The sequence below is a fragment of the Peromyscus eremicus genome, chromosome 8a (assembly GCF_949786415.1).
Source record: "Peromyscus eremicus chromosome 8a, PerEre_H2_v1, whole genome shotgun sequence".
Lineage (NCBI taxonomy): Eukaryota > Metazoa > Chordata > Mammalia > Rodentia > Cricetidae > Peromyscus > Peromyscus eremicus.
The window spans coordinates 42,902,956-42,928,403 of NC_081423.1; the positions used below are offsets into that span (position 1 = coordinate 42,902,956).

At 47.8% G+C, this 25,448-nt stretch overlaps 1 protein-coding gene across 3 annotated transcripts in view; it reads left to right on the forward strand.

Annotated features, from left to right (window-relative positions):
• Nucleotides 1-25,448, forward strand: part of Mprip (myosin phosphatase Rho interacting protein) — a 119,310-nt gene that overhangs the window by 84,054 nt on the left and 9,808 nt on the right. For 2 of the 3 annotated variants that reach the window (XM_059270785.1, XM_059270784.1), the window contains exons 12-18: nt 3,849-3,938; nt 5,978-6,087; nt 9,548-10,121; nt 11,779-11,895; nt 21,576-21,723; nt 23,131-23,248; nt 24,277-24,436. In XM_059270785.1, coding sequence (XP_059126768.1) covers nt 3,849-3,938; nt 5,978-6,087; nt 9,548-10,121; nt 11,779-11,895; nt 21,576-21,723; nt 23,131-23,248; nt 24,277-24,436 — 1,317 coding nt within the window. Of the gene's footprint in view, nt 1-3,848; nt 3,939-5,977; nt 6,088-9,547; nt 10,122-11,778; nt 11,896-14,558; nt 18,363-21,575; nt 21,724-23,130; nt 23,249-24,276; nt 24,437-25,448 lie in introns of all 3 variants that reach the window. The other variant, XM_059270786.1, reaches the window with a different exon arrangement.

Below are 25,448 nucleotides of genomic sequence, written 5' to 3' on the forward strand. Positions count from 1 at the left end.
GGATTGTGTGATGAATTGAGTCACTGGACAGATCAACTTAGATCTTGTTCTGCCTTGTGGTAGAGGAACTTACATTAAAAAATCATTTGTGTGTGTGTGTGTGTGTGTGTGTGTGTGTGTGTGTGTGTGTGTGTGTGTGTTGGGGCATAGGGAAAACACTGTGCTGTGGGACACCAGTGTGTGTGTGTGTGTGTGTGTGTGTGTGTGTGTGTGTGTGTGTGTGTGTGTTGGGGCATAGGGGAAAACACTGTGCCATGGGACCCAAGTGGAGGCTATGGGACAACTTGAGGGAGTCAGTCCTCTCCTTCTGCCATGTTGGTCCTAGGGATGGACTTAGCAGCAAGCACCTTTATCTGATGACCCACCACCCCTAGAGGAACAACCAGAAGGGGCTCTTTTCCTCACTTAGCAAAAGTTCTTTTGAACAGCCTGACAAATCTATGTGCTGATTTCTCCCTGCTAATTCCATCTGGCGTCCTTCAGAATCACCCATTCCGTGCTTGAATAATAGAAACAGGAAAAGAATCTCTTGGGCTGGTTTGCATACTTAAATTCTTGAGATCAGCTTCCATGGCCTAAAGAGGAAAGCTGTTGGTCAGATAGGCAGGTCCAGATTGTGTGAGTGGTGAGCTTGGAGCAAAGGGGTACCTAGTACTCAAAACTATGGATTGGGAGGGGAGTGTTTTGGTTTGGATTGGATTGGTTTTAGTTTTTCGAGACAGGGTTTCTCTATGGGTCCTGGCTGTCCTGGAACTCACTCTGTAGACCAGGCTGGCTTCAAACACTCTGAGATCGGCCTGTGTCTGCCTCCCGAGTGCTGGAATTAAAGGTGTGCGCCACCACTGCCTGGTTTAAAACTTTGTTTTTGTTTGTGCTGCAGCATGGGTATAGAGGTCAAATTGTAGGAGGAGTTAATCCTCTCATACCAAGTAGATTCCAGGGCTTGCATTCAAGTCATCAGACTTGCTCGTAAGCACCTTTCCTTGCTGAAGTACCATCCTCTAGAGTAGCATTTAGTGAAATGTGTTGTGAGAGTCAAAACTATGCTGCTGACAGAACTGTGTTGCTGTTAACACTGACAACACAAAAGCAGAATTAAATAAAACTACCAATGCCTTGGCAATAGGCCAAAGTCAGATTGTACCAACAGTCAATGGACTTGTATTGCTTTCCAGTCAATGATGTTTGAAAGCAACAAAATAGGTCCTTGATTGATTGTTTGATTGATTTATATGGTTATGTATATATATTTGGTATATATACATATATTTGGTTTTTTAAATTTTTTGTTATTATTTTAAAAATAAAATAATAACAAAAAGTTCTGAGTTCAAGACAGGGTTTCTCTGTGTGTAGTCCTGGCTGCCCTGGAACTCTCTCTGTAAACCAGGCTGGCCTGGAATTCACAGAGATCCACCTGCCTCTGCCTCCCAAGTACCAGATTAAAGGTGTGTGCTTGGTATTTTTAAGTGGCAGCCTTTGAATGCTCATCTCTTTAGTATTCTTTTTTAACTTTTATTATTACGTGTGTGTGTGTGTGTGGAGGGCATGGGTACACACATGCTCTCTTGTGGACATCAGAGGATAACTGTGAAGTCAACTCTTTCCTACTGCCTTTAAATGTTTTCTGGGTATGGAACTTGAGTCATCAGGTTGTGTGGAAAGCACCTTTACCAGTTGTCCCTTGCTATCCCCTTTTTATTGTTCCCTAAAAGGGAAATGTCTGTCAGTCACTCAGCAGCATGCCAAAGCCTTATGGAAGCACACCCGTACAATTACTGAGTTACAAGCTGAACTAGCCACTTATTTGTAGAATATCATGTGAAGAAACAGCTGCCGGATAAGCCCTGGTCACTCAGTTTGGAGGGTTTAGCAGGCATTTTCATGAAGATAAACCAGGAATCTGTTCCCTCAAGGACAGTTTGTTGCCAATGATGAATAGAGTTTGGGCTTTCAAGAAAAAACCAGTTGGGCTGGAGAGATGGGTCCACAGTTAAGAGAACTTGCTACTCTTGCAGAGGACCACATAAGGGTTCACAACTACCTGTACCTACAGTTTCAAGGGATCCCACACCACTTACTGGAAAGCACTCCTCACCCATGGTATCCATATAGGCATTCAGATAAAATATTCATACATACTTTAAAAAAAAATCTTTTCAAAGAAAACCTAGTCCAGGCACAATGATGCATATCTATCTATAGTCTCTGCCACTCAAGACGCTGACGCAGGGAGGTCACATGACCCAAGAGTTTTGAGACCAGCCTAGGCAGTGAACAGAGACCTGGTATCAAAAAAAGAAAGTGAGAATTTTGGAAGGTTTGTATTCATAACCTCAGTAGCTTCTCTTTATCTTCAGGCTCTGCTGATGAAATAGGCAGTGGTTTAGCAAGCATTTTGAAAGCTATGCATAGCTTACTGTTTTCTGTGACCAATATTTAGTGTTACAGAACATGCCTGGCAAAAGAGATACTCAAAGGGTAGGACTGTGGATTTCAGTGTTAACAGCACAGAACGTTCAGTGATAGGACTGCAGATTCCACATTGCAGTTAAGCTTTGAGACGTGGCTATTCATCACTGAAGACCAGCTAGTTCCTTGAGAATTCTTCCTCTTCCATCTCTGTGTTAGACTACTTTGTCTTCACTCATGTTAGTTAGCTGAAGTAGTACATAGGAAACTGAATGCAGATGGAGAAGAGCCTACCATCGTCTCCAAGTCAGGCATGTAAGAGATGTAAACACTGTCACTCTAACCGGTGATTGTTAATCATACCTTGATTTTTTAATCATTTTAATTTTAACATGAAAAGGATTTACTATGTAGCTCAAACTAGCTTTAAACTCATAGCACTCCTCCTTAGCCTCCCACGTGCTCGAACTGCAGATGTGGATCACCACACTCAGCTTTTATTAAAATTTTCCTTAAGTGAATAAATAATGTTTAAAATCTCCAATTTTTAATACAGAAACTATCAATAGGTGAGCTCCACATACACAAAACTCTTAGAGTATGTTTTAGTTTACTTTCTGCTGTAATAAGCATCATGACCTCCAGCAGTCTGGGGAGGAAAGGGTTTATTTAATCTTACAGTCTATAGTCCATCACAAAGGAAAGTCAAGTCAGGAACTGGAGGTAGGACTGAAGCAGAGGCTGGAAGAACACTGCTCACTGGCTTGCTCTCTCTGGCTTACTCAGCTTGTTTTTCTTATACCACCCAGGACCACCTGCAAGGGTCAAAATGCCCATAGTGGGGGCTGGAGAGATGGCTCAGCGGTTAAGAGCACTGGCTGTTCTTCCAGAGGTCATGAGTTCAATTCCCAGCAACCACATGGTGGCTCACAACCATCTGTAATGAGATCTGGCGCCCTCATCTGGCGTGCAGGCAGAACACTGTATACATAATAAATAAATCTTAAAAAAAAAAAAATGCCCATAGTGACTAGGCCCTTCCACACCAGTCAAGAAAACACCCCACAAACTTGCCTATAGGCAATCTGATGAGGAAATCCCTCAGTTAAGATTCTCTCTTCCAGATGACTTGGTGTATGTCAAGCTGACAGAAATCCAGCCAGCACAGAGGGTCTTCTTACTTTTTAAGCATGTGAAAAAATTTTAATGACAGACATTCAGGGGATACTGGTGTGGAATTTCTTTGGCCAGATACACAGGGAAATGGTGGAGTAGATACTCCCAAGGAAGGGGACTTGGATCTGGGAGTTGTAGGAAAATCAGCCAAGATCTAGTCCTATGAACACGTTCAGTGGAAAACATCACTCACAGAAATTTGATCACTTGAACATCCTCTCTGCCTGAATCTCTTCACACCCTCTCATTTTTCTCTGCAGGCAGCTGACCTAGATGGAGAAATTGACTTGTCCACCTGTTATGATGTCACCGAGTATCCAGTCCAGAGAAACTATGGCTTTCAGATACATGTGAGTCTGGGGGTGGATGGAGTTGACCAACAGGGTTATGTTTTAACATGTGTGGTAAGCATTCAGCCTTTCCTGTATTCCTAATATGTGATGTGGACAAAAAGATGGGTTTCTACATCTTTGCTACAGAAATTGCTCTCTTTCTTTTCTTTTTAATGTTGGAGTATAGGACCATTGGAAGGATGAAGAGTATGGGGAGTAAAAGATTAAGGGCTGCTTGGAATTAGGTTAAAGAATTTCTGGGACATTTGCCTTCTGCGGTGAGGCTTCATATTTGTTACAGTCCACTGGGTTACATTTGGTATCCGTCTCTAAGCACAGGTTCATGGTTGGCGTTTGTTCTCTCTGATGCAGGAGTCTGCTCCTTATATCATCTTGTCACTACCACTACCACGTGGGGGTCCTAGTCATTCAGATTTCTGGACTTGTAAGACATGTCTCTGGAGCAAGACAAAGCCAGCCCCTCCATTGGAGCAAACCTTTGTAATCCCTCACTTTGAAGCGATGACAGGTAGAATAGGCTCTAGGATTTGACTTCTAGCTCAAGGCTGGAATTCTGGTGGGCTCACTGGGGAAAAGATCTTTTTGATTTGGGGATCAGAACTCAACTTATTGCTGTGTTCAGTTGTTCAGACAATTCAAACTTAGGACCAGTCCACACCCCTGGCCAGTAGATTTGATCTTCGGAGGAGTCTAGCACCCGTTCCTGGGCAACTGACCATGGCTCCACTGCACGTACTGGGTATCTGGGGAAGGAGCCATAGCTGTTCCCATGGCCTGGCTTCTTGCTGCCCAGCTGCCGTGTTCTGTCCCTGTTCCCTTTGAAGGAGATAGAGCATTCCTGGAGTCTGAATGCTGAGATGAACCTTTTTCCCAGTGAGAGCCCTGGCTCTTCCCTCATCTTCATCTTGATTAGCAGATGTTTCAAGGCAGTGATTGCACAGTCTGAGAACTCTCTTCTCTCCCCACATTAGCCAAGGCCAGTGGTGGGTCTGGTTTCTTACCCTGAGGGTTCAGAAGAGTGTGCTAATGCAGAAGGTAGGTGATGGGTAGAACCTGAGAATAGCAAATGTATGTCTGGGCAAATACTGTCTCAAGGTGTGGAAAGCACTGACTGTTGTGGACACCAGGAATGTGCCTTAGTTAGTAAGATATATAGGGCAGAACTTGCATGAGGGACAGGAGCAATTAGAAGGGAGACCAAGAGGTAGTAGTTGTGTGGTTGGCAAGTATGGAAGGAGGGGCTGAAGATGCCAGGGAGGAACTTTGAATGAGGTAGGACCTGAGAGCTCCTGCAACCCATGGTGTGTTGGAGGGTTTCATATACGCTGCTCAGACAGAGACTGCACAGTAGGGATGGATCCTCTGCAATCCTAGCCAGCAGGTTTGAGGCAGTGATTGGTCTTTTGAGAGCATGAGCTAGGTAAGGAGCCCTGAGACTAAGAAAGCTTACCAGCAAAGCTGAGGCCAGAACCTGGAAGCACCTATATCAAGGGTTGAATGGGCTAGCTAAGAATGTGGATGGAGCCCCATGCTACTGTTTACTCCACGGTTGTATTCTCTGAAGAGAAGTGAGCCAGGTGTGTGACAGCCTACCATGAGGGAGAGGTTGGGTCACAGCACAGTGGCCCACATGTTGTCTATCATTGCATCTCGTTCCCTTTCAGAGCAGGTAGAGACCCAGGCAGTCGCTTTGTCACACTGTGTACCTATGTTGAGAGTGCACAATGTTGGGCCTGGCCACCACTCTCCCTACTCCCAGCCAGATCTGTGTCCTTGTCCCCAGGGCTAGCAGAGCTTCTTGAGGAGAGGGACACATGTGATCATCAATCTGTGTGCAGGCTGCTGCTACTGCGTAATAGGCGCTAATGATTGTGTATTGCCTTGTTTAGGAAACACCCAGTTCACCACTCCCCCAGAGTGTGGCCCTATTAGTCTGCCTGTTTCAAACAGGTCATATACAACACTCCTAGGAAATTCACCTAGCCTGGCCCTTTTCCATGTGGGCTGACCACTGATGGTTAGTATTTTTTGTGTAGACCAAGGAGGGTGAGTTCACCCTGTCGGCCATGACATCTGGCATACGACGGAACTGGATCCAGACCATTATGAAACATGTGCTCCCAGCATCTGCCCCAGATGTGACCAGGTAAGATGGAGGCCTTGCTAATTGGCATTCCCTGAGGCCTGAGCCCAGCTCCACCACCACATGAATTCCTTTCCTCCTTCTGGCCCACTGTCAGCTGACTGCATTTGTCCCCTGTGATTCTTGTTTGCTGCCTCTGCTGGCCTTTCTTCTGTTGAGCTGGCCTGGTCCGCCACACAGGTCACCCTCATGCCTATCCTCAGCATGGATGTCTTTGTCAACAGGGTTCAGCCCTCAGGATGGGCTTGGGCTCCACTATGGGCCTTCTCTAGTGGCTGTGCCCTGACTGGGTGGGAGCAGCCTCAGCTGCCCTGTAGTTTTGCACTTACTCAAGAGTCCTTTTATCTCACTCCATCTGTTTGGTTTTATACAATTGGGAGAAGCTTCTGTCTGAGACTGTAGGTCCTAAAGCCCACATGTGAGAACTCTATTCTCTCCTGTGTTTCCATGCTGTAGTGTATATTCCTTAGAACATGCTACATGCCTCCCCTTCTTGCCCTGAAGATTGCAGATCTACCAGTGTTCATGTTCTATGTGTACCAAGCTTTACTCTGCCTTGTCCAGGTTTCACTTTGAATACCTTGTGCCTCTTTTGGTTCGTGTTGCTGCCAAGTATAGTTTTGGTATTAGAGGTTTGGGTGTATGGTGGGCAAAGGGTACTAGCCTGTGACAGCATTAGCTATACCTATTCTTGTCTCAAACGTTTGCCTCGTTCTGGCTGGTTCTATTTCTTTTTGAATGAGAAAGAAAGGGAAGGAGGAAACCTGAACTCTATTCTTCAGCCCCTTTCTGGCATCTGTTACATGTTCATTTCATCACTCAGCAGCAATACCTACTGATTTCTGCATTCTAGGACTCGTAGGTCCTGAAGACCTACTTTTATCCAGAAAATAGTCCTCTGCCATCTCTCAAGAACTGTGCTAAGGGACTGAAGAGATGGCTCAGTAACTAAGAGCACTTGATGCTCTTTCAGAGGACCTGGGTTCACTTCCTAACACCCACATCATGGCTTAGTTCCAGGAGATCCAACACCCTTTTCTTGCCTCCACAGGCACTACATGCACATGGTGCACAGATGTACATGCAGGCAAAATACCTATACACCTAAAATAAAATTAAATTTAAAAATTTTTTGCCAGGCAGTGGTGGTACATGCCTTTAATCCCAGCACTCAGGAGACAGAAGCAGGTATGTCTCTGAGTTTGAGGCCAGCCTGTTCTACAAAAAGAGTTCCAGGACAGCCACACAGAAAACCTGTCTCAAATCAATCAATCAATCAATCAATAAAATTAAAAAATTAAAAAGAACTGTTGGCAAAAAGCAGTGCCCTACCCCCTGCCTCCATGGCTCCTCTAGTCAGGAGAAGAGCCTGTACTACAAGGCCCTGAAGCAAAATGAAAAAGGCACTTGAGCTGCCCTGCCCATGTGCAGATGGAGGGTCATGGGATGGATCGTGGCTGGAGGAGATCAGTGTTGGGGTGTCCAGGGAAGACGCCAAGAATGCTCATATGTGCGTGTTTATGCTATGGTCCATGGGAGGACTGAGGCCCAGGGCATGAACGTAGAGACCTGGTGCTTCTCTCTCTTTGGTTAGAATCTACATTACAGTTTACTGTGTCTTCAGGCCTCTGCACCCATTGCTTTTAGCCTATGTTGTTCTATTTGGCTCATGTTGAGGAAACACGATTTATAACTACAAGACCGCCAGAAGGTATTAGAAGGACAGCAGTATCAGCAGCAAGCCTTGCCCTGCTTCTCTTCTCCTTTCTGTCATGTCTGTGGTGAGGATGTCTCACAGTAATACGAGACTTCTGGGTTTGGGGATGGTCCCTGTTCCCAAGTATCAGTTTTAACTCCCCATATAGACCTGACACTTCACCAATTTTCTCATGATTCTAAAAGCTCAACTCTGGGTTATTCTGTTTTTCCCTGTGTGAAGATCTTGCTATATAGCCCAGGATGGTCTCCCACTCAGTCATCCTGCCTCAGCCTCCTAAGTGCTGAATTACAGGCATGTGCCATGTTGCAACTCATTTTTAATGGATAGTTGTGAGCCGCCATGTGGGTGCTGGAAAGCCAGGGCCTCTGCAAGAGCAGCATGTGCTCTTACCTACTGCGCCATCGATTCAGCCCCTTCCAGCTCATTTTTATTTGCATGTTTGTTTGATCTTAAACTGGACCCTTGCTGATCCTACTGCTCTAAAGCATTTGATTTTTGTTTAGATATTTGTATTTATTAGTGTGTTTGTGTGCATGAGAGAGAGAGAGGGAGGGAGGGTAGGGGTTTGTTACAGCACACCTGTAGAGGTCAGAGAACAACTTCACTTGCTTGTTTTGTGTGTACACATGTTTGCTGTTGTGTACATGTGGAGGTCATTTGTAGGAGTTGGTTCTCTCCTTCCACCATGTGGGTTCCAGGGAGAACTCAGGACCTGGGCTGGGTTTTTTGGCAAGTACCCTACACACTGAGCCATCTCACTGGCCCAAGCACTTTGATTCTTAGTTTGCTGCCAGGACGAGTGACCCAAGGGTAATGAGAATCACTTCTCTTTTGTTTGATGTCCCTTTGGCAAGCTCCTTGTTGGTCCTAGTATAAATACAAGTGTTCCCTGGCTCTTCCCCCTTGGGCCCTCCTGTCACCAGCTCACTTCAGTTCTGTTAAGGCTTGGACAAGACCAGGGCCATCTAGCAATTGCTGGGACTTACGCTGTCAGTAAATCCACTGAGCCTCTTGCCATGTCGCCAGTGGACATCTCCTGACCCCATCTCCTGCTGGAGTAGAGGCTTTCCCAGAAATCTTCCTTGGAGAAGATTGGGAAAAGGCAGTTATCCTCAAGCCAACCAGCTTCTTCCCTGTTATCACTGGGTAGGTTGAGGCACTAGCAAGCTTGATCTGTATGGCTGTGCCCCTAGTTACCTCCTTCCTCAAAGTGGTGGGTACTACGCTACCTTCTCCCTGGTAGTGTGGGCTTATGGCTACCTGAGTCACTTGTCCCCTTGACCCACAGATAGTCTCAGCCTCACTCTGACTGATCTATCATGCCTGGAGCTGGAGTGAGATTTTAAATAGAGATGATGGTGTCTCCTGTTCATAGAAATCCCTGAGCCCTTCTGAAGAGAGCTAGATCTGTCACTGCATGGTGTAGGGTTGCTTCATAACCAGCCTCACCAAGTGTCTGGACCCTTCTCTCCTGTGGGACTTATAGGAGTCCATGATGTGGCCACATCACACTCCTTTTTAAAGGATGAGAACTGAAGTCTCAGGAACAGCTGACGCTCTTTCCCTTCCCCGACCCATCAGCTAGGTTTGAGTTCTCCAAGGGAGAACCTAGCACAGGTGGAGCATTCTTCCCTCTCCACTTAGAAGCCACTTTGGGGATCAGAACAGGTGTGGGCTGGCCTTGTGACCTGCTGAAATGTCCAGGCTCCCTGACAGGTCCTGTGTTTCCTCACTGCCCCACAGCTCATTGCCTGAGGAAAAGAATAAAAGCACATCTTCTTTTGAGACCTGCCCAAGGCCAAATGAAAAGCAAGAAACTGAGCCAGGAGAGCCAGATCCTGAGCAGAAGAAGAGCCGTGCTCGAGAGCGGAGGCGGGAGGGCCGCTCCAAGACATTTGACTGGGCTGAATTCCGCCCCATCCAACAGGCCCTGGCTCAAGAAAGGGCCAACACTGTGGGGTCCTCTGATGCTGGTGAACCTGGGCGTCCTGAAGCTGAGCCAGGCGAGCTGGAGCGTGAACGAGCTCGGCGGCGAGAAGAGCGCCGTAAACGCTTTGGGATGCTGGACACCGTTGATGGGCCAGGTATGGAGGATACAGCCCTACGAATGGACATAGACCGGAGCCCAGGTCTGCTGGGACCCCCTGACCTCAAGACGCAGAATGTCCATGTGGAAATCGAGCAGCGGTGGCACCAAGTGGAGACTACCCCTCTGAGGGAGGAGAAACAGGTGCCTATTGCCCCTCTGCACCTGTCCTTGGAGGACAGAAGTGAGCGGCTCTCCACTCATGAGCTCACGTCTCTGCTAGAGAAGGAGGTAATGTGGGGCTGCTTTCTTCTTGCATGCACGTAATTATTCAATATAGTACTATAGGAGAGTAGGGAGGTGGCCCAGGGCTGCGGTGAGATGGAGTGAGCCAGGGATTAGATGGAGGCATTCTAGCATCTTGGTACAGAGCCATGTAAGCTAGCCCCTGTGTTCGTAGTGTATGATTCTCATAGAATGTGTCCAGATTACATCTGCACATACATTTATATCTCGCTAGTGAGTTCCATGACCATAATTACAGGATGAGTATCCTTAATTGAAAAGTTACAAATGTTCCAAAATCCAAAAGGCTTTTAGTGTCAGCGTGACACAAGCAGAAAGTTCTCCACCGGGAAATTCTGTTTCTTTATAAAACTAGTAAATACTATACTATAGGAGACTAGGGATATGGCCCCAGTGTTACAGCATTTGCATAATCCACAGAGTCCTGGGTTCAATCCCAGCATTGCCAAAACAAAGCAAAATGTCCAAATCACATATATAAAAGAAGGCATGTGTAAAAAGTAAGATGTAACGTGATTGAAGTTCATATTTAGATTGGGCCCCATCCTCCATATTGCCCATTGTGTATATACAGTTACTCCAGAATCATTTCAAAGGCAAAACAACAGTAAATCCTAAAATCCAGAATACTCACATGAGGTATCTGAGATGTGGGCTCAGCTTACATAGGGTTGGTTCTATCTGACTTTTGCCCTCTTGGGGCATCTTCCTCAGCAAGCATCCGGCATATTCTTATATTCTTTCCATAAAAGCTAATTGAAGATCTACCACTTCGGCATGCCTCTCTTTGCCTCTTTTATTTTTTATTTTTTTCTGTTTTATTAAATGTATGAATCTGATAGATTACTAGCACCAACACTTTGACTTTCTCATTTTCTATATCCATTAATTAAATAATACAGGTAAAAAGAAATAAAGTCATTCAAACTCACATAATTCTAGGCTACCAAAATGAGCCTTCTGGCCTGCAGGCCACATACTGAGTTCTTAACTGAATAACAACATCTGCCTCCCATGGCCCAGCAGACCAAGGCAGCCCCCATACAGCAGAGCATCAATGTGGCTCTTAGAAGGTTGGGGAAAGGTGGATGGTGATTTTGAAGCTGTTGAAAACAAGAATGTAGAGCGTTTATAGGTTTCTGTGTCTTACTGAGAATATATTGGAACTTTATGTGGAATCTGTTCTGTAAACCTGGTCAATGGAGTAGTCAGTAGAAACTACAGCAGGACCTGAAGTGAGATCTGCATGCCTATGCCAGGGACCCCCACCCACACAGTCTTCCTTTTGATAAAGATGTGAAGCCTTCTTTTCTCAATGGAGCACAGCCACCCCACAGATAGGAACTTCCCACCTGTATTTCAGCCTGCATAGTACAACTGTGAGCCAATGTGAAAGCTTATTGGTGCTAGGCAGGGCTTACCTGAGGCAAGAACAGGAAATGTGTCCCTTAGCCACCAGAAGGGAACAGTTGTGCTCATGTGTCCAGCTTGAGCTGGACCCTTCAGTACCATATGCTGCGTATCCAGTGAGAGTCTGAGACCCATGAACAAGCCTTATTGTTTTGACAACTTGTGGTCAGCTGCTTTTCCTTATTGTCATCATGTTTGTGAAGTGTATGTATGTGTTTATTTTCACCAACAGCTGGAGCAGAGCCAGAAAGAGGCCTCGGATCTTCTAGAGCAGAACCGGCTTCTGCAGGACCAGTTAAGGGTGGCCCTGGGCCGAGAGCAGAGTGCCCGGGAGGGCTATGTGCTGCAGGTAGGGTGGGCAGCTGCCCAGTCAGCAGTGCAGCCAGGGGCTTCAGTGTGAAAGGTCTGCTCAGGCCCACGGGCTAGGAATGTGCAAACGTGGTCAGCAAGGACCAAGGCTCCTAGTGCTGTGATAGTCTGTACATTTTCCTTGCTGCTAGGACGTTCATTTTGGGAAATGTGTCCCGAATCTCTACAGCTAAGGACTGTCTTTTGGTCATGAAATCATTTTGGTGATCTCTCCTTTGGGTATTCTAGACATTGTGCTTTTGTGAAAACCGTGTATCTGTATGTCATTTCTCATTGTGTTCACCATAGTGATATTGGGCCCATTGTACATATACTGAAAAAAACTAGTCAAGACAGCAAGCCAAGTGCCTTCTTAGGACCAACAGCAAGTTAGTGGCAGAGCTAGGACTGCACCACTACCCACCTACCCATTCCTTTTCAACCAGCCTAAGTGTCTGGAGGACATATGACCACCTAGCCAACCTAACCCCACCCAGAAAATGAGGGAAAAGTGGTAGCAGCTAGGTGCTGAGCTGACAGCCCAAGACCAGTGTCCTTCTCAAGGCGTCTTCCCAGAATCTTGCTGCATTCAGATCACTAACATCCCCTTGATGTGGATATGTCAAAAAACAGTCTCAAGGTAGCTTGGTATGAGGACAGGTGGCATGTGTTATCCTATAGCTGGCTTCCTAGCATCAGTGCTAGCTCTGGGACATGAAGGAGACATACTCTTCCCTGGATACCGTCATGCTGATGGGAGAATCAACAAATAAGTGTTAGGGATAGTGGAATGGGGTGGTAGAATTGAACTGAAGCTCCCAGAAAAGGCCAAGGAGAAGATATCGGTTATAGATTGGTGTCAGGGTTCTCTGTTCTAGTCTTGACTCTGCCAGTGACCCCAGAAGCATACTCCACCCTACAGCTGCAGCCTCTTGCCTGTGTCATTTGAAACTAGTGTTCTCCAAAAGGCCTTCAGCTCTCAGAGACCCAGAGTCTCTGCCCAGACCCTTCTACACTGACCTCCTCAATCTTCGTCACCAAGTTGCCAGTGGACCTGGAGTCCTTCACTCACCTCAACCAGAGCCTGCCTTACCTTCATGCCTACCCCTCACACTGCTGCATGTGTCCCTGGATTACCCCTGTACCCTACCCCACATTACTGCGCCCTCTTCCCTTCCAGCAGACTCACTGCTGTCCTACTTCTGACCTTCTTGCTTGAAACTGGCCATGGCAGGCATCTCCCTTTCACACAGCCTACTCAGAAAGCCGTAGGTTATTCATTCAGGCCATCCCTAATTTAAGGGTCATTTTCTTTTCTTTCTTTCTTTCTTTTTTTTTTTGGTTTTTCGAGACAGGATTTCTCTGTGTAACTTTGCGCCTTTCCTGGATCTCGCACTGTAGACCAGGCTGGCCTTGAACTCACAGAGATCCGCCTGCCTCTGCCTTCCGAGTGCTAGGATCAAAGGCATGCGCCACCACTGCCTGCCTGGCTAAGGGTCATTTTCTTAAGCCTTTGTTGGGTCCACCATATAAGACTTGACTTCAGACATGGTGGTAAAGATACTACCAAGGAGCTTTGCACATTGCTAACCTGTGTGTCTAACATGGACTGTCACGTGCATCTACACTGAAGGCCCTATTGGTCAGCAACTGGGCCAGCTTCCCGCTGAAACTACTAATGATTATCCCTGGGCCTTGGAAATACTTAGTCAAGAGTGAAAAGGGTCAAGAGGCCTTTTGGGGCACTGAGGGTTAAGAGATACAAGCTCGGGCAGGGTGCTGTGCTCACTGCTGGGAGGGGCCTGCATGCTTTGGATGGTGAACGTGATGTGGAACTGGAACTTACTGAGTGTCACATCTGTGGCTTCCCCACCAGTAGACTGAGGGAGCCTGGGCAGGCAGATTCTAAGTGGGGCTGTCCTGACTCACCGTGCTGTCCCTGCTTCATATGAGCCCTGTCTCTTCTGTGTCTCAGTTTGGGAACTTTGTGTTTTATTTTGGGTTTTGCATGTGTCACTCTTATTTTGAGCTTTACGGAGGTTTGTTTTGTTACCACGTTTTGCTTCATGATCTGCATTCCCCTTGTTCTGTCTTCTTGCAGGTAGAGATTAGTTTTCTCCTTACGGTGGAGGCCTGACTACGCTTTCTAAAGGAAATGTTCCAATGTTACCTTGCTGACATCTCTCAAGTAGTTACCTGCCTTCCTTCTCTTCCTGTCACGGAAGGAAGTGACGTCACTTTCTTGTGCCTTATGCCCTGTGCTGCTTTAAACATGTGGTCTAGAACTGCATACTTTGTTTTGCCAAACAAATGCGGTGTCCTTTTGTCCTTCAGTCTCCGTTATACTTTTCAGTGTGTTCCATTATTCGGCTTTATTTGGTTTATTTCTTCTAGATGCTGTTCAGTTAGAGCTGTTTTTTGATGTTTTTTCCCATGTGTTCTGTTTATGTGGATGCAGCTATACTTACCAAAAACAAACCAAAACAAACAAAACCCACATTAATTTGATTTTTTTTTCTTTAAACGAAGAAAAAAAAAGTTGTACAAAGGATTAAAGCCAAACCCACCAAGGAGCTTTTCTCTGATGGATCCTGGCCAGAGGTGTGACACTCAGAACAGGGTGGCCTGAGTGTTACTAACCAGTATTTAATCGATTTTTTTAAGACTGAAGTGGCCACCTCCCCATCGGGTGCCTGGCAGAGGCTCCATAGAGTCAACCAAGACCTACAAAGTGAGCTGGAAGCTCAGTGCCGGCGGCAAGAGCTCATCACGCAGCAGATTCAGACCCTGAAACTTAGCTATGGGGAGGCCAAGGATGCAATCCGGCACCATGAGGCTGAGATTCAGACCCTGCAAGCAAGACTTGGTAACGCAGCTGCAGAGCTGGCTCTTAAAGAGCAGGCTTTAGCCAAGCTCAAGGGTGAGCTGAAGCTAGAGCAGGGCAAAGTTCGTGAGCAGCTGGAGGATTGGCAGCACAGCAAGGCTGTGCTGAGTGGCCAGCTGAGGGCCAGTGAGCAGAAACTCAAAAGTACAGAAGCCTTGCTGCTGGAGAAGACCCAGGAACTGAGGGACCTAGAAACACAGCATGCATTGCATCGGGACCGACAGAAGGAGGTGCAGAGGCTGCAGGAATGCATTGCTGAGCTCAGCCAGCAGCTAGGTACCAGTGAGCAGGCCCAGCAGCTGATGGAGAAGAAGTTGAAGAGGAACTATACATTGTTGCTAGAAAGCTGTGAGCAGGAGAAGCAGGCACTGTTGCAGAACCTGAAGGAGGTAGAGGACAAGGCCAGTGCCTATGAGGACCAGCTCCAAGGCCATGTGCAGCAGGTGGAGGCCCTCCAGAAAGAGAAACTGAGTGAATCATGCAAAGGCAGTGAGCAGGTGCACCTGCTAGAGGAAGAACTGGAAGCCCGGGAAGCTAGCATCCGCCAGTTAGCCCAGCATGTACAGAGCCTCCACGATGAACGGGATCTCATCAAGCAGCAGTTTCAAGAGCTCATGGAGCGTGTGGCCACATCTGATGGGGACGTGGCTGAGCTCCAAGAGAAGCTGAGGGGAAGAGAAGCTGACTACCAGAACCTAGAGCACTCACACCACAGAGTCTCTGTCCAGCTGCAGAGTGTGCGCACTCTGCTCAGAGAAAAGGAAGAGGAGCTAAAGCACATTAAGGAAGCACATGAGAGAGTTCTAGAAAAGAAAGACCAAGACCTCAATGAGGCTTTAGTTAAAATGATTGCCTTGGGCAGCAGCTTAGAGGAAACAGAAATTAAGTTGCAGGAAAAGGAAGAGTGTCTAAGGAGATTTGTAAGTGATTCTCCAAAGGATGCCAAAGAGCCTCAGAGTACAGCAGAGCAAACAGAGGAGGACAGTGGCATTTTTCCCCTAGGTTCAGTTACCAGAGTATTTCCAGGCTTTCCCCACTCACAGCCAGAGGATGAAGACCCAGGTGCTGGCCTAGGGGAGGAGTATAGTAGTGGTAGCCCCAGCAGAGAGGAGAACACGGTACCCCCAAAGTCTGTGGATGTGCCTGACAGGGAGGGGCATCTGCAAAGCACCTCTAAGTCTGACCAGGGAGCACCTGTAAAAAGGCCAAGAATCCGGTTCTCCACGATCCAGTGCCAAAGATATATACACCCTGAGGGGTGTGCAAAGGCCTGGACTAGCAGCACGTCATCAGACACCAGCCAGGACCAGTCACCCTCAGAAGACAGTGTGTCCTCAGAAGCTACCCCTAGCACACTCCCTGCAGCGGCAGATGCTGAAACATACATCTCTATAATCCACTCCCTGGAGACAAAGCTCTTTGTCACAGAGGAGAAGCTCAAAGACGTGACCGTGAGGCTGGAGAGCCAGCAGGGCCAGAGTCAGGAAGCATTACTTGCATTGCACCAGCAGTGGGCTGGAACTGAGGCCCAGCTGCGGGAGCAACTCCGTGCCAGCCTGCTGCAGGCTAGTGCACTGGCCTCTCAGCTAGAGCAGGAGAGACAGGAGAAGGCCACAAACATTGAACATCACCCTGGGGAGCTGGAAGACTTCCAAGCCAAAAATAGCCAAGCCCTATCATGCTTAGAAAACTGCTGGAAAAAGCTGAGGTCTCTGCCATTTGCTGACCAGGAGGAGGGACAGGATGCATGTGCAGCCTCCCTGGCTAACATAGAGAGTATGCTTGTGAGTGCTATAAAGGCCCTTCAGCCATGGGCATCCCCAGCAGACAGCAGGACACAGACTGAGCAAGAGAAGGGGCACTCCATGGAAAGTAGCCTGGAAACCCCTGTGCAGCAGCCCTGCCAGCCCATATTGAATGAGCAGGAACATAGGAAGTTGCTTTCTGCTCAGATAGTCCTGGAGGCCTCACTTATCAACCAAATAGCTGACTCTCTAAAGAATACCACTTCAGATGTGTATGGTGTTCTCTGTGAGCTTACTCAGTCAGGGGAGTGGCCACTGAAGGAAGAAAGTGCTGCCCTCTCTGCTGGGGCTCCCATGGAGATCTGGGCCAAGAAGGTGCTGGTGAATGGTGAGTTCTGGAGCCAGGTCGAATCCCTAAGCAAGCACCTAGGAACCCTGGGAGAAGCAGCAGCCTGCACATCCGGAGACAGGCAGCAGCATATTCCCCAGAGTTTGGCTGATGCCACATGGATTCGTGCAGAGCTCAGCTATGCCACACAGTCATTAAGAGAATTGTTCCACCACAGGCTACAGAGCATACAGGAGACCCTACAGGGGACCCAAGCAGCCCTGCAGCAGCACAAGTGCATGCTGGGAGAGATCTTGAGAGCCTACCAAACCCCAGACTTTGAAAGAGTAATACAGCAGATCTTAGAAACTCTCAGGTACCCAACTGGCAGGGAGGACCAGGTACAGACATCCTGGGACCAGAGCCCATTAGGAGAGGTACTGAGGCCAGGCACAGATGGCTCCCAAGAGCCTTTGCAGGCTTTCCATCAGAGCCCTGAAGTCCTTGCTGCCATTCAGGATGAGCTGGCTCAGCAGCTAAGGGAAAAGGCTAGCATCCTAGAGGAGATTTCAGCTGCCTTACCAGGCCTGCCTCCCACAGAGCAACTTGGGGGTTGCCAGAGGCTTCTGCAGATGTCCCAGCATCTCTCATATGATGCTTGTCTAGAGGGCCTTGGTCAGTATTCTTCATTACTGGTTCAAGATGCAATTATTCAGGCTCAAGTGTGCTATGCAGCATGCAGAATTCGGCTGGAGTATGAAAAGGAGCTGCGATTTTATAAAAAGGCCTGTCAGGAGGCCACGGGGGGCTCTTGCCAGAAGCGTGCACAAGCGGTTGGGGCCCTGAAGGAGGAGTATGAAGAACTTCTCCACAAGCAGAAGAGTGAGTACCAGAAAGTGATCACCCTCATTGAGAAGGAAAACACTGAGCTCAAGGCCAGGGTGAGCCAGATGGACCATCAGCAGAGATGTCTACAAGAAGCAGAAAGTAAACATAGTGAAAGCATGTTTGCCCTGCAGGGCAGGTATGAGGAAGAGATCCGGTGCATGGTGGAGCAGCTGAGCCACACCGAGAATACACTACAGGCCGAGCGTAGCCGGGTTCTCAGCCAGCTAGACGCTTCAGTCAAAGACAGACAGGCCATGGAACAGCAGCATGTGCAGCAAATGAAGATGCTGGAGGACAGGTTCCAGCTGAAGGTCCGGGAGCTGCAGGCTGTCCATCAGGAGGAGCTGAGGGCCTTGCAGGAACACTATCTATGGAGCCTGCGGGGAGCCCTCAGCCTCTGCCAACCCTCACACCCAGATTCCCCACTGGCCTCGAGGCCATCTGAGCCCAGAGCTGTGCCAACAGCCAACGATGAGGCCGAATCCATGACAGGGCTGCGAGAACGTATCCAGGAGCTGGAGGCCCAAATGGACGTCATGCGAGAGGAGCTGGGCCACAAAGAGCTGGAGGGTGATGTGGCCACCCTGCGGGAGAAGTACCAGCGGGACTTTGAGAGCCTCAAGGTCTTTAGCACCATTTATTTTTCAGAGCCAGTTCTCTTTGGTGATGCAAGAAAGGGGCATTGTGGGCAACTAAGGTCTTAGAGTGGGGATAGGAGGTAGTTCTTAACTCTCAACTGCTATACAGGCATAATTGAGTAACATTCTCCTGGCCATCTCTTCATGACCCAGAAGGGAAGCCAGCAAGGCAAGCAGCGTCCCTGTGGGAAAGTAGAGTAGGGTCTTCCTTGCCTGTCCACGCCTCCAGGACACTCTCCATACCCTTCACCTTCTTACCCTCACGGAATCCCTTCTGGCTTCAAAGTTGAGGCATTAGTCCAAGCATTGTCTCACCTCTCTGAAGGGCAGTCACCACCTGACTCTTCTCAGAGAGCAAGGCTGGGACTTTAGAACGCAGGAATATTTGCAAAGCAGTAAGCGTTCTTACCTAGCCTACCTTCCCAAGGACGAGTTGGCAGTGATTGGGCACTGTGTCTGAGAAGGGCTTTCTCACACTCTTGTCTCCCAGGCTACCTGTCATGCTTCTGTGGCTACCCCTGTTTTATCTTAGATTACACTGTGTGTGGCTGCCTGGGCATATTCGTGGAGGGTCCTAACCATCTCTTAGATTCCAGAAGTGGCATGGTAGCTGATCTTCATCTTCTTCCCCATTGGAAGGTGTCCAGACTCCAAGGGTACCTGCACCAGGTCTTCTTGCAGGCCAGCGTTCCTGCCACAGTGCCACAGCTGTAGCACAGCAGGGTGTCTGTGACTGTTTCCCAGCACCCTTTTCCTCCATCCTGAAGGGGAACAGTGGTACATTCAGGCTGGTGCTTTGCCCTTGCCTCTGGGTGAACACATAGCTACTGACCAAATACACAGGAGAGGCTGACAAGGCACCTGAGGCACTGGTGCTCACCATTCTTTTCCTGGTCTCATCCAGACCTTTAAAAACCATTAAGCATTGTGAGAAGTTTTCGAAATGAGTATTCAGTGATCCTACAGGGAGCCTGGACCACCATTGCCTGCTCATCTTTGCATCTACAGGCATCTCCACAGCCTAGGATGGATGGGTCCAGGCCTGGCAACATCATAGTCAGTTATCAGGGTGTCAGAATGGTTATGCTGGGCTCGGGTTACCTAGTGGGAAAACGCCTTAGAATCAAAAGATAACAGGTTAAGAGAAAGCATTGGGCTTGAGCATATGTATGTGTCCAAGAACTTCAAGCCCTCTATGGAACTTGTGGCACAGCTGGACACATGCAGTGTGTTTGACCAGACTGTCTAAAGAGATCCTAGCTGGAAACAGTTTCTCTCTGTGGATCTCTGCCCAGATAAGGGAGCCTGGACTGTTGCTACTGCCTCACCACCACTAGCCATGAGCCTGCTGCATCTTAGTCAGTAAGGAACTTGTTTTGATTCTAGGGGTGATTTAAAAATTAAAATTTGTGTTGGGCAGTGGTGGCACACGCCTTTAATCTCAGCACTCAGGAGGCAGAGCCAGGCAGATCTCTGAGTTCAAGGCCAGCCTGGTCTACAGAGCGAGATCCAGGAAAGGCACCAAAACTACACAGAGAACCCTGTCTCGAAAAACCAAATGAATGAATGAATGAACGAACGAATGAATGAATGAATGAGTAAATAAATTAATTAAAATTTGGAGCTGGGGAATGACTTAATGTTTAAAGTGCTTGCCAGCAAGCATGAGAACAGGAGTTTAGATCCCCAACACTCATGTAAATGCTGGGTGAGCATGGTATGGTGTGGCCCCCTTGTAATTCTAGCACATAGCAGATGGAGACAAAGCATCCCCAAGAAAGCCAGCTAGGCTAGGTGACTCAGTCAACAGATTCTGCGCTCAGATGAGAGGGTCTGTATAAGGTGGAAGCGATCAAGGAAAGGCAATGTCAAGTATCAACTGTGGCTTCCCTACACATATACACTCAAAATCTTTAATTAGTTTACAGAGTAACAATCTTCAAACATAATACAATTAACAAAGAAGCAGCCTAGTTGTTAAAGGCGCCTCAGTGTTTCTGTTGTAGGAATCTCAGACCCTATCTTCTTCATGTATTCCAAAATGCTCAAATCCGAATAAGATAGAAAAGACTGCCTATAGGATGAGCATCCATTATATGGGACTCAAAATCTGAAATGAGCCAAAATCCAAACTATTCTAAGCACTGACAGACTGCCACAAGTGGAAAGTTCCTAAGTGAACATTCTGTGGTAAGTCTTAGTTAACTGTGGGCAGAGTAAACAGGCTGTATAAGATTATCTATCTCTAGGCTGGGTGGAGAAGGTAACTAGTACAGCACACACTGCAGTCAGCTCCAGGATGTGAGCGGAATTTAAAGTTGCTAAATAGAGGTTCTTGGAAAGGCCCCACAGTGACTGTGAGGCTAGGTAAAAAATGCCAAAGTATGATGATTGGATACTTGGTATTCTTTATTGACTCCATTAGCAAAACGATGAGGTTAGAGCCATGTTCTTCTAGTTTGTTTGGTTTGGTTTATCAGAAAGCCTGTTCTTCCCAGAAGTGGCTATCACAATTTAGGCAGAATGACTCACATTCAAAGTAGCTGTGAGCTGTAGGTGGAACACAGAGCATGCATCACTGCTTGGTTGGGGAGAGCAGCTGGGCTCTGGGGCTCTGGGGAGTGGGGACTCTCCTTAGGACTCACATGTTGTGTCTGTTCTGCTTGGTAAGGTGGTACGGTTCTCAGTGGGTAGTGTGCCTCGGTTCTCCTTTAAAAGAGAGGAAGGGAGAAGGCGTAGGCTGGCAGGAAAGATGTTAGCATCTGCTCTGGCTCGTGTGTGGACACCTTTGAGATTTAGGAGACAGCTGAAGCTCCCCAGCTCCCAAAAATGGGTCCTGTCTACCCCAGCCCACAGAGGATGTGTTGGGCACTGCAGTCAGGCTACCTTTTGTTTCAGGATGGACCTCACTCTCCCCAACTAGCACATTTGTCTGAATTTGTCCCTGTTAGCGACAACAACCAGTATATCTGCTACTCCAGCCAGTAGAAGCAGTACATGGGCATTTGGTTGTGATGACGTGCAATCCCAGACCAGAGGGTGTATAGCTACCCACAAACTTGGTACTGATGCGAGAAGCACCAGCCATATCTTGAGACCATATCACTTCCTGGACCAAGCAGGTTGCTGCCTTATTTATTACACAGGATAGCCACTTGGAGGCAAAGAGAAACCAATAAGCCCTCTTGCATTCCACAGGCTACATGTGAGCGAGGTTTTGCCGCCATGGAAGAGACACACCAGAAGAAGATTGAAGACCTACAGAGGCAACACCAGCGGGAGCTGGAGAAGCTGCGGGAGGAAAAGGACCGCCTCCTGGCTGAGGAGACAGCTGCCACCATCTCAGGTGGGGGCTAAGGCCATGAGCACAGGGGTCCCATGTCTTGGGCTGAACCTGCAGTTCAGAAGAGGATTGGCCTTACTTGTTTTTCCCTGAGATTGAAGTTTCCTCCTTATAGATGGTGATGGATATAGGCGGGCAGGGTCTCTATCGTAGGCCATCCTTTAGCTCCCTATGTAAGTGAGGATAACCTTGAACTCATTCTCCTTCCTCCACCTCCCCAGTGCTAGAGTAACAGACATGTACCACCCGACCCTGTTACTATATTGCTGGAGACTGAACATGGCCTCATGCGTTTCCAGCAGGTGCTGGACCTTAGGTTTCATTTTGGAAAGAGCTATTTGAAGAGTAAAAGTGAGGCAAGGACTAACTTGAGAAGCCTTTTGAGAGCCTGCAGACTGAGAGCCAGTGTTCCAGCCGTCTGTGACACTGCAGGGCTGGGCCCCAACAAGTATCCATCGCTTGGAGTCCTCTATTCACCAGAGCATGAGTTTGCTGTAACATAGCCCCAGCAAGTGTGTCTCACCATCTCATGTTGCATTCTCTCTACATGATTAATGACAGCATGGTGAAGTGTGATCCTAGTTAGTCTTGACAATAAAAACCCAGAGTCAGATATCAGGGTGAAAGCTGAAAGATCAGAGAAGCAGAGCAGCAACCAGTAACTTCTTACCTCTATGAAATCTCAGACCAGATGGGGCTATCCTGTCTCTTGGAATCCTCAGACTGAATGGGCGGCAGGTACTTAGGAGTATTCTGCCTTCTAAGTACCAGGATCAAAGGCATGAGATCCCAAGTGCTGAGATCAAGGGTGTGAGCCACCACTGCCCAGCTCTATTTCTCTTTTAGCCTGGATCAATCTCATGTAGCCCAGGGTGGCCTTAAGCTCCTGATCTTCCTGCTTCCTCCTCCCAAGTACTAGGATTAAAGGTATGTGTCACCACTGCCTGGCTTCTATGGTTAACCAGTGGCTAGCTCTGCCCTCTGATCTCCAGACAAGCTTTATTTGTCAGAACACAAACAAAATATTATATAATGGTACAGTGGCTTATTTTAGCATCAGGGAAAAAAGTAAACCAGCTCTCAGACATTTTTGTTTTAAAAACCCATGCATGAATATAACATTTATCTGATCATTGTGGAGTCTTTTTAATATCACATATAACATACCTATACGCCTTCCAGTGGGAATTAGTTTGTGAATTCTCTCAGCCATTTTTTGTCCCAGAGAGCTGGATTATGATAGACCAGCCTGCTGTGGAGTCCTACTGCTGCTGGAGTTGGTGTCAGCAGGGGGCAGACATCACACTTAACCTGCCCTTGGCCTTGTGGAGAGAGAATGTGGTAGTAGAAAGAGCCACTGCCAGCTGTAGCCCTAGGTTTTGGTGCTGAGGGGCTGTGTCTTTCCTCCAGCCATTGAAGCCATGAAGAACGCTCACCGGGAGGAGATGGAGCGCGAGTTAGAGAAGAGCCAGCGGTCTCAGATCAGCAGCATCAATTCGGACATCGAAGCCCTGAGGCGGCAGTACCTGTGAGTCACCTAGCCTGCAGGAGAGGGCTCCTTTCCCACACCTATGACAGCTTTGAGGTTGGTCTTGGGGAAGTGAGGAGACCATGGTTGTAAGACAGCCCACACTACCTTGCTCTCTAGGGGCAAACACCTAAGAGTTAATTAAGATTGATTTCTAAGATGCAAAGAAACAAATGCAAAAAGTGACATTTAAAAACCGTAGCTTAAGCTAGGCATGGTAACGTACATTTGTAATCCCAGCACTAAGGCTGGAAGATTGCCACAAATCCGAAGCCAGTCTGGACTATATATGGAGACCCTATTCTAAAACAAAACAAAACGCCTTCTGCTTGTTAGGGTTGACTGCAGACACCATCCCCCAGTTTGTCTCTACCACTGCTACTCTATCAGCACCTTACAAGGAGCCAGGGTCTGGCTGGTGCTTTGTGCCTGGTATAACACAGCTGTTTGTGACAAAAGTGGTACAGTTAAGTGTTCTCAAAGTCTCACGCATACTGGCTGCACAGGAAACAGCACCTGGTGAATTTTCCCTTGGTAGGAGTCACTGCTAGGGACCCTCTGGTTAGTAACAGGAGGTATCCATTGATTAGACTTTGCTGGGGTCTCTGGACTATGCCAGGGTCTAAAGCAACAACTCAGGAAGTCTAGTGGTCATGCTTGATGGACTGGAGGCTCACCTGGAAGCTCCTTCTTGGCTCTCTTGGATTTGGCTCTTCTGGACATGGGGTGCTGAGAAACAGTACCTCCAGGGCAGGTTCCTGGTGCTGATGTCTGTACTTTGAAGTGATAGAACGACCAAGTGGGTGCTTCCTACCTCTGAGATCTCTCAGACACAGACAGCTCTGTGGTCACAGTGACTAGCTCTGCCTCCTAGTTCCGTCACCAGAGTATGCCAGCTATGGATGGCCCAGGAAAGACAGAGTCATTTCTGCAAAGTGTCCCTGACGTTCTGTGAGCAGATACTGTCCTGTCAATGCCCAGCTGCCCAGTCTTGTAGTGAGGCAGGGCTGAGCATTCCCTCTCTGCAGGGAGGAGCTACAGTCAGTGCAGAGGGAGCTGGAAGTCCTTTCGGAGCAGTACTCCCAGAAGTGCCTGGAGAATGCACATCTGGCCCAGGCGCTGGAGGCCGAGCGGCAGGCCCTGCGGCAGTGCCAGCGTGAGAACCAGGAACTCAATGCCCACAACCAGGTAAGGCCAAGAGAAGCTAAGCCTCACCTTCATAGAAGCTACCTAACCAAGGAACAGCCACATCTGTCTTTGCAGAGACTCCAGAGTCTGGTCACTTCTCTAAGTCTCTGGTCCTCTAATTGGAGTAGCTCAGGTCCATCTCAGGGTTGGGGTCTTCTGTCCTCTGGTGGCTGGGCTTACCCTGTCATGTTTATCTTTATTAGTCGTGCTCTCAGAATTCAGTGTTCCTCAGGAAATTGGGGTTCACTAGAATCCCCGCTGGCCCAAATGATTGAGTTGTGATACTGAGTTCCATATAAGCTCTTCAGCCACACCCTATCTTTGCCTGCCTCGAGCTCTCTCATGCTCACCCTCTCTGGCCCCTCAAACCATACTGGACTGTGGGTGGGACTACTTGGGAATCACTGAACCACTGCAGTGCCTTCAAGAAAAGCACTTACCAGCCAGAAAGGAGGCCTGAGAAAATGGAGGGACAGGACAGAATAGCCTTTAGGAGGTCAAGTGAGACAAGAGAACACTGCAGAAGGTTAGGGTTTTTTTGTTTCGTTTGGGTTTTTGGTTTGTTTGTTTTTCAAGACAGGGTTTCTTTGTGTAACAACTCTGGTTGTCCTGGAACTCACTCTGTAGACCAGACTGGCCTCGAACTCACAGAGATCCACCTGCCTCTGCCTCCCGAGTGCTGAGATTAAAGGTGTGTGCCACCATGTCCCGACTCAGAAGGGTTTTAAGGTCCATGGAATCTTAGTTCGAGAATACAGTTGGCCATCTCCTGCTGTGAGTTCTGAGTCAGTAGATTTGACGGACTACAAATAGAAAATTTTTAGGAGGGGGGAGAAAAAAAGGCATTTGTACTGGGCATATACTAACTTTTTTCTTATTACTACTCCCTAAATAATACAGTACAACTGGATACTTGAGAATTACATGTATTGGGTATTGGATGTAATCTGGAGATAATCTAATGTGTATGGGAGGGTGTATGTAGATACTGTGTGCCATTTTGTAAGGGGAC